At 40.1% G+C, this 8,957-nt stretch overlaps 1 protein-coding gene and 1 long non-coding RNA gene across 4 annotated transcripts; one reads left to right on the forward strand and one right to left on the reverse strand.

Moving 5' to 3' along the window:
- The first annotated feature begins 42 nt into the window (after positions 1–42).
- LOC117736997 lies at positions 43–2,029 on the forward strand. 2 transcript variants are annotated; one of them, XR_004610006.1, is made up of 3 exons: positions 43–127; positions 495–619; positions 1,947–2,029. It is a non-coding gene; the product is annotated as an uncharacterized LOC117736997 (long non-coding RNA). The 2 variants fall into 2 exon arrangements; XR_004610007.1 differs by having other exon boundaries at positions 100–127; positions 464–619.
- On the reverse strand, positions 692–7,320 carry LOC117736984 (aminoacyl tRNA synthase complex-interacting multifunctional protein 1-like). 2 transcript variants are annotated; one of them, XM_034542684.1, is made up of 4 exons: positions 6,873–7,320; positions 3,820–4,019; positions 2,456–2,624; positions 692–2,244 (listed from the first exon to the last, which is right to left on the reverse strand). In XM_034542684.1, exons 1-4 carry the CDS (start codon positions 7,243–7,245, stop codon positions 2,078–2,080), a joined length of 909 nt encoding a protein of 302 aa, XP_034398575.1. In that variant the 5' UTR covers positions 7,246–7,320; the 3' UTR covers positions 692–2,077. The 2 variants fall into 2 exon arrangements, with proteins under 2 accessions (XP_034398575.1, XP_034398585.1); XM_034542694.1 differs by having other exon boundaries at positions 3,820–4,016; positions 6,873–7,305.
- Between the last annotated feature and the right edge of the window lie 1,637 nt (positions 7,321–8,957).

Here is an 8,957-nt window from a genome sequence, read left to right on the forward strand (position 1 = left end):
AATGAGTCATAAAGTGTTTAAGGTTTAGCAATACATTATTCCTTTTTTTTAAACATTTTTATTTTAACATCAAACGTGACTAATTTCTTTAGTTCACGAGCGGATTGTTGAGTAGACATAACTAAAGGTATGCCCACTCGTTCCATAGAAAACTATACTGTGACGTTTTTTATTTTTATTTATGAAATACCACACTACTTATTTTGACCTTTTCTGGACGTACCGTTTTTTAATGACTGTTTTTGACATATTATTTCACAACTGTTAGCATTGTTTCCTAAATACTGTACTATGAATGTTGACATTTCTACATGTCTTACTATAAAAATGACTTTTTTAAATTACGTTTCCTGTCCATACTATGCTTTAACTTTCTTCAATGACGTTTTTTTTCAACAACTGCAACTATTACTACAACAACTACTAATTGCTTTGATAGTTACCAAATATTTGTTCCCTGCAGCTTTAAATCTCAAGTCCTTTTCTTCATTCAGTCTCAAAAACAGAGACATGAACACCAACACGTACAGTGTCTCCTGCTCCAATAACAGAACCTGGTTTCTGTTTGCATCAGTTTTCAGTGAAAATAGATCAAAACTGTGTACAACACAAAACACAGGTTGGTATATTTGGTCATACGGTGATAATCTGATCATGTAATCGTATAAAATAACAAGTTTTCTCTGCAGAATTGTTTGTGATATCCCTTTATTGAAGGTGTTTGATTGTAATAATACAGGAGAAATCTGTAAAATAACAGTGTTTCACTGCAAAACCTTTAATGAAAATGTCCATAAATGTATGGTTTAAGATATTTTACCTTAATTTACGTTTTTTGTTTTGCAGCCGTTGCTGCCAGTCATTTGACCTTCATTTTACGTTGTTTTTTTTACAGTGTGGCTGAAGGAATATATATTGATAAATACCATTAAGAATTTACATAGCAAGAGAAATGAGTATGGGGTTTCTTATTGGAAAAGCAGTTTTATAACTTCCTTATAGTTTATGAAATTGTCATATATATTTTTTATATATGGAAACTGTTCCGACCAGCAACATCTCGTCTGAGGCGATTTGTTCCACTTCTTAGTTCCTGAATCACATCCCCATTCTTTACGTGCATTTTTTTTTACTTCTTCCTTTCGAATAAGGGAATAATAACTGTGCTTGTTAGTGTTTTTCTCAATTTATTGGTTTGGACTAACCCATAGTATAAGTTTACTTTAAAAGCAAGACATTTGTGGGAGGGGGGGTAGGTTGCCTTTCAAATGATAAATAGGCTTATTAGGAATCATGCAGGAAGCTGATACACGTTAGAAGCCGGACATATCAAATTTAAGGTTTAACTGAGCTGAAGAGCAGACTCACAATCTGCAGTAGCATGATGGATATATCTTATTTGCACATCTGCATTTACATCCAAATCCACGGTTCAGAACTATCCGTTTTGTACAGATAAACAAAAAGGATCTGGAATTTACATTTTACACACTAATTAATTAATATACTGTATATAAAGCAAACTAAAGGATCTGAAAGAACTGACCTTGTGCAGTAAATCTAAATTGTTTTAAAGTTATTTCCCCATCTCATTCCAACTAATTTTCATACTGTCAAAGGGATTTCTGCACCGTTTAGTTTCATCCACTGTTAAGTGGAAATGACTACTGTGGCGTCATGGGAAATTTCCATGTTTTGTCAAATATCTCCCAACCAAAAGGGATTCTTTGAGAATTTCAATTTTCTTTTCAACATGCCGAGTATCATTCACTGTGTGTGGTATGTTTTCATGTTTCACTACATACATCATCATGGGTACTGAAGTGCCCTCTTTTGGCCAAATACAGAACTTCAAATTTGAGGTAAAAGTGAAAGTGGAGTAATGTCCATGTCCGTCCGACAGAGGGCAACATACTCCTCACTGTCTTCACTTTCCTCCCCAACAGGACAAAAGTATGCAACACTCCAACATGCTGCTTCAGAGGCCTCCGCTCTTCTGGAAATGCTCTCCACAACCCTTCGGTTCCTGTCTGGCAGCAGGGATTTGCCTGGAGCTATTTTGAGCAGCTCCATTAGTTTATTTGATTTCACTGTCGCTCATGGTTTGGGCTTTGCACACACCCTTGCGGGCGACCTCGAATGCAGCTCCTTTGTAGGTCGCGACACACTTGGCGTTGGTGCGCAGGTCTGGCTGAACCTGCTCCCACACCTTCTTTTTGGGGTTCAGCTCTTTGTCTGGTTCACCTGCAGTCAAGAAATCAGTTTGATCTGTTAGAAGAACATACTTTTGTTCTCTTCTCATTCACCACAAATGTCAAATGTATGAGTCCAGGACGGACTATACACATCCTTGCATGAATATGCTTCCTTCAAAATCACACTATTCAGAGTGTCGGTTTGTTTGGAAATGGTTGTTAGATTTAAGTTTATGATACTGATGAAGTTGTAATAATACCTGGGAAGCTCTGGAAAATAACTCGGTCCCCTGGTGCTGCTTCGCTTGGTGGTTCAAGGAGTTCCACCTTGTCTGGTGAGCTGGCACACATGACCATCGCCTGGGACACCACTCCTCTCGTCTTGGCAGGCTTCAGGTTACACAAGAGGACTGCCATGCGGTTCTGCATCTGCACGGGGAACAGAGGATTAAATACCTTTTGACAAGACATTTGCCCTTGACATTAGTAAACAAAAGAAACATGGTATATCCCATTTACAGATGAGAACAAAGGACACCTCCAAATGATATGCATACTGGTATGCTAAATAACTGTCCAGTGGGTTTATAGTGTGTGTCAACTGAAAAACGTAAGACGTTGGAGCCTCGAGACTGCTGCGGATTATAAAAATATAAAAAGACAACGAGAAGGAGCTTCTGCCAAAAGCTGAGAAGAAAAATATGTACGCATCTTAGAAAATAATGATGATGTCTTTATGTTAAACGCCAATTTATGCTGTAAAGAAAAGGGGTGCAAACTATGTAAAACAGCCCCGGACAACAATTACACAAAAGTATGTGACCTAATAAAACAGTTACTAGGCTGCTGCAGCAAGAGTGTGCTTGTCATTAAAGCTGCAGTCAGAAAACACCTAATTAGACTGTGCTATAAATTACCATCACTGAAGCACCATCAGCAGTTTTAAGAAGCTAATCTAACATTGTGTGTTTGTGCGTGGAAAGGTCGTCGCGTCTAGATATTTTTCTGAGGTTTTACAGTTTTTGGTAAAGTCAGACAGTGTTTTAGATTCATGACCTCAGCAGGCATATGTTTTCATTTAAAAGACAAACGTATTTAAAGTATGTGTCAACATACTTTTGGTTTGGGGCTGTTTTTGAGGTTTTGGGGCAAGGCGATTAAGGGAAATATTACTGCTAAGCACACTACTGTCTAAAATATGGTTGTATGGTGACACAACAATATTTTAGACAGTAGTGTGCTTCCAACTTGGAGGCAACAGTTTCGGGAAGACCTGTTTCAACATGAACGGCCTGCACGGAGCCCATCGGACCCCTTTGGGAGGAATTGGAACGCTGACTTTTTCAGCTTTTCGCTGTATTATAAAAATGTTCATTTAATACAAAAATAGTTTTAACTGTTAGTCTTAGAAACTTATGTCAACGTGGCTTCTGGAAAATGATTATGTTAGAACAAAAATACAATCAATCAACAAAATAATCAGTAGATTTATTGTTAAGTCAAAATAATCATTAGCTGAAGCCCTAAAGATTATATAATAATAATAATAATAATAATAATAATAATAATAGAAAACAAATGTCTTAATCCGACAATACAAATGAGTATCCAAATAATACTGTACCTGGTCCAGAGGTATGTGCTTCGCTAGCTCGCTGACCACCGTCCTGGGAGACGTCTCTCCCACATCCACCTGCTCCACATATAGACCTTCAGTCTCTGGAAGCTGCACAGCTGTGATGATACGTCCAACACGCAGGTCCAGACGCGACACGTCCACATCTTGGCTTGCAGCCGCCTGCTTCTTCTCTGCTTTCTCCCCTCCTTGCATCAAAGAAAGGCAAATACTGTTAGAATACTAATCAAGCACACAAAATCACTTTGGATTTGTAAGTGTTTTCTGTTTCATTACAATGTTTCTTCACAGTAGAAATCTGATATAATAATGCAGTTATCTGTTGTGCACTTTCAGCAAAGAAAATCAGACAGTAGATATTCATCAAGTGTGAAGGAAAGTTTGGATGAAGACTGCACTGTGAGAGTTGTATGCTAATCAAAATGTGCATAATATGAAAATAATTGGTTTAAAAGCACTTACCAGTTCTGCAAACTGTTAACTTATAGGGACATTATATATAAACATCACAGTGGAACAATACTGAATAGCTGTCGGATAAAAGATAATAATGCTTCCAACTTTGCGTCAACCGTTTGGGAACAGAGCTTCAACAGGACCATGCCTCTGTGCACAGAAGCCACTTCCACAAAGAAATGTTTTTCTTTAGTTAGGTGTGGAAGAACGTGAATGAACTGTACAGAGCACCAACAAGGCTAGCACATTTGGGATGAACTGGAATGCAGAGTGTGAGCCAGACCTTATTACTCAAAATGAATGCTCATTAATACTGAATGAGAGAAAATCCTGTGAAAAGCATTTAAGGAGGATGAGGCAGCATGTTTATGTCCATGGTTTTGGAGAAAGGCCAAGTTTTCTGAAGTACAACTAATGGAAAATAAGTTGTGACCGCCTCTTTTCTAGTTTCTAGGCCAGAGTATAGATTCAACTAGGGAAAATCAGATGGTGTGAGGAGGACATTGCTGCACTGGGGCTCAATATCTCTGCTGGAATCTAAGAATGTGCCCAAATTGCTCATATAATCCTCTTATACGCTTCCGATGAAAACGTATTGTTTCCACTCAAGATAAAGAAACCACACTGAGATGGTTTGGTGGAGAAAAGGTTAACAGAAGCCAGTCGATGAAGGTCTTATGTCCTTGGAATAGTGTGTCCTATGCACTGTCCCCTGTGGCTGGTTTGAGTCCTAGGTGTCACAGAGATGACTGATTGGGGTCAGAGTTCAGACTGGGTCCAGGTTGAGAGGAGGGGAAACACAAAATCGACAAATGAGCAGACCTTTACACAATCCCAACAGTTTATTTTTTTATTTTTTACAAATGACAAGCAAGCAGGCTGGATTAACAACTAGGCACAGTGGTAAACTGAACCAAAAGTCTTGAGTTCACTGCATGCCAGTGACTTTCGATAATTGCATTAAAAAAAAACAACGACAGATTTGTTAAGGAATAAGCAACACTACTTATATAGCTTTGTAGAAGAGCACTGCATGTGATAATTTGGTTTTATATAGAGCTGCAACTGACCAAAAAAATGCAGATCAGTTTGTTTTGTCAATTAAAATCCAGAGATATTCTGTTTATGATCATATCAGGTAAAAGGGAAAAAGGGAAATAGTCACATTTGAGAAGCTGCAACAAGCAATTGTGAAAACTACTGTAAAACTGCTGCTCAATCAAATATATATTGATTGAGCAAATGATTAATCAAATAATATTTACATAAAGCTGTGTTTAGTCTAATTTCACTTTAGGTACATTTGGGGGCCAGGTAGTGGGGGTCAAGAGAAATGTAATTAGCACATTTTAAACATAATTCAAAGTGCTATTCTTCTTTCCACTCAGGGTCTGGGTCCCATTTGCTCTGTGTTTTGTCTTTCAGGCTAATCATCAGCTGATGATGAGCCAAACTGAGCCTGGAGGCTGCTATGAAGGCATCACCTGATAAACATCACAGTGGAACGATACTGAATTGCTGTCGGATAAAAGATAATAATGCTTCCAACTTTGCGTCAACCGTTTGGGAACAGAGCTTCAACAGGACCATGCCTCTGTGCACAGAAGCAACTTCCACAAAGAAATGTTTTTCTTTAGTTAGGTGTGGAAGAACGTGAATGAACTGTACAGAGCACCAACAAGGCTAGCACATTTGGGATGAACTGGAGTGCAGACTGTGAGCCAGACCTTATTACTGTGTTTTGTCTTTCAGGCTGATCATCAGCTGATGATGAGCCAAACTGAGCCTGGAGGCTGCTATGAAGGCATCGCCTGAAGATAGAGGGGTCGCTCCCTTGACTGGCTGGATGCTCTCCTGTGGTCGACACTGCAGCTTATTTGTTTTGTTTGTTTAAGTTAGTTGTGTTATTCTTTAAATAAATGTATATTTATTGCTCTTAAACTCGTCTGGTCTCCCATCCATGTTGCAGTCTCTGAGCCGGGTTGTAACACTAGTAATCGTCAAATAAATGCATTCAATTAAATAAATAGAGATACATGTAACATGTCCCCAACTTGCATATATTGTGAAAAGTTTTGATTGAGTTTTAAATCAAGTTTGGTAAATCAAACTATAATGTGCAATTTATCTGTGTGCAATATGATGAATGTGAAATGTCTTCCTTACACTGTGATTGTTTTTCTCTTGTTTCTTATATATATATATATATGAGGTTCTTTTTTTATCCATTGTTAACTTTTTATTACTGTTATTATTACTGTTATTACTATTACTGTTGTGTATTGGCAGCTTTCCTCTACACTCAGCCTGTACATTCTGGCAGGGGGACAGGCAATGGAAAAGTAATTGTAATTGGGTGCATTCACATTTAAATTTAAAGTGTTCATTAATGTACATTGTCCCTCTCGAACAAATACAAACTTGAAACTTGAAACCATCTTGTCTTGTAGCTGAATGGGTGTAAATGCTGCATCCAGGTCCCCAAAAAACAGAGTTGCTGTGTCAATGTGAACGCAATATAGGTGAAATGTTGCCAACAGTAGGACACCGCCATCACACTGAACCTTCTGCTTCCCTGAACTCACCGTTGTGCTTGTTGTACGTGGACACTCGGCCGCGGAAGCCCATCTCGTGCAGCTCCCGGCGCACGGTCCTGGGGCTCACGCTGGCCCCGGAGGCGGTCTGAAACTCGGCGGTGAGCGCTTCCACCGAGGGCGAACGGTTCTCCAGCGCCACTTTCTCCAGCACTTGACGGTCCTCCTCTTTGAGCTTGTGCGGCCGGCCGCTCCGGGGCAGAGCCGTGGTTATCCCTCCACGTTTCCACTTCAGAATGACGGCGCTCACGGTGGAGCGCGGCAGCTTCAGCAGAGCGGAAATCTCCCGGACGGACTTCTGGCACATGTGACACCCGACGACCGTCCCCCGCTGAAAGTCACTGAGCTCCTCGCTGCGACCCATTCTGCCTCAAACGCCTGGAGACTGCGCCCTGCATTGTTTTCTCCTCCTCCGCCTCCTCTTCCTCCCGTTTTCTTCTTCTATGCGTTCGGCAGTTTGAATGCTGCCCTCCACAGGATACAAATACGCATACAATTAAAGTGTGCTTAAGAACCTCAATTATACAAGTGCAATTAAAAGGCAAGAGTGACACGGTACAAATATTTTGCAAAAAAATAATCTGTAATTGTATAATGATTATGTAGGACATCATTTCACCTCTTCAAACTCGCCTTCACCTGCACTCTACCCTCCACTCTATGACTCATTCCTCAGAGCTTTTCAAGTTGTTTTTTTTTTTACCTGAAACGTTTGTTTGTTTGCTCTTCGTCTTTCTATTTAGTTTTGTTTTGTATGTTAATGCCTTATGTAATGCGTCTTTGTGTGTTTTGAAAAGCGCGATATAAATTCGATTAATACATTATTCGGTGTGGCCGCACTGTATGTTATCCTGCGGGCTTAATATTCTTCCAATTCTCCCTCTTAAGCCAGAAATTTGGTCGAGCGTAGAGCTCGAACCGTTGGACGGATCTCCATACAAAATACATCAAAACGTGCGGCTTGATCGGGAATCGTGTGCATTTAAGTAGCGGAAAAACCGGCCTGGCCGTTTCTCGGAAAATTGCGAAAAACGGCCAAAAAAACGCAAACCCTATGGAAAGAACTAAGGACCACTAAGGATCCCAAAGCGTAGCTCGCAGATGCATACAAAGTACATCAAAACGTGCGGCCTGATCGGGAATCGAGTGCTATTTCGAGACTAAGAGATCGGCCCGGCGCTTAGGCCCCAAAACGCCAAAAAACTGCGAGAAATTGTCCCATCCACTTGAATGGGGTTTCGGGAAAAGAAAACGCTAAGCTACACTAATCTTTGTGCCCCCACTGTGTCGCCATACATTAAGGAAGATGATGATTTAAAGTTTAAAACGTTAACAAAAGGATGGAGCTTATTTGCCTAATTGGAAATTTTTTCATAACTAGTACAGTTTAGACTGAATCTTTGTTCGAGTTTCGAAGATTTCTGGGCTGTTTCTGAGTTTTACAATGGGTGTGTATGTGGTTGGAATGTTAAGCTACAGAGTGGAGCAGCACACAGACAGAGTGTAAGACCAAAAGTCCTAAAAAATAAAACGTATTTTGCCACAAGTCTCACAGTCGGCACTCTATTTACACCATTTATGGATCAAAACGTAGGGAATATTGTGCCGGTGCTCACATGTGTCGATAGAATCCACAATGTTTTCCACATTTGTCAGGAGAACCCTTAACGAGCGAGCAAGTTCACAAATCTGCCCATCCGCCCCGATTATAAAACCAGAGCCAGATTTTCTTTCTTTAGACAAGTGAGAGCACTTTGTAAACTGTGATTAAGGCATCATATCTAAACCCAAAAACACATTTAAGGACATATACACGTTCACAAAAGCCTTGAGCCGCTCATAATTTCCACATTTTTGGGATCCGAGTTATGGTTTTCTGTTAAATTCCACATTTCGACAGGCTCTTTTTCATGAAATACCCAGCTTAGTCAGGGGGACACGAGGGAAAGAGAAATGTGGGCGTGTCTCATGCGCGCGCCAAACGTCACTCACAGTCACACACACAGGTGTTCTCATTAGTGCAGTTTGACACACACACACAGATTCAGAGGAGGAGAGATTTGGGTGCGTGTCTAT

The sequence above is a fragment of the Cyclopterus lumpus genome, chromosome 1 (assembly GCF_009769545.1).
Source record: "Cyclopterus lumpus isolate fCycLum1 chromosome 1, fCycLum1.pri, whole genome shotgun sequence".
In the NCBI taxonomy this organism is placed as follows: Eukaryota; Metazoa; Chordata; class Actinopteri; order Perciformes; family Cyclopteridae; genus Cyclopterus; species Cyclopterus lumpus.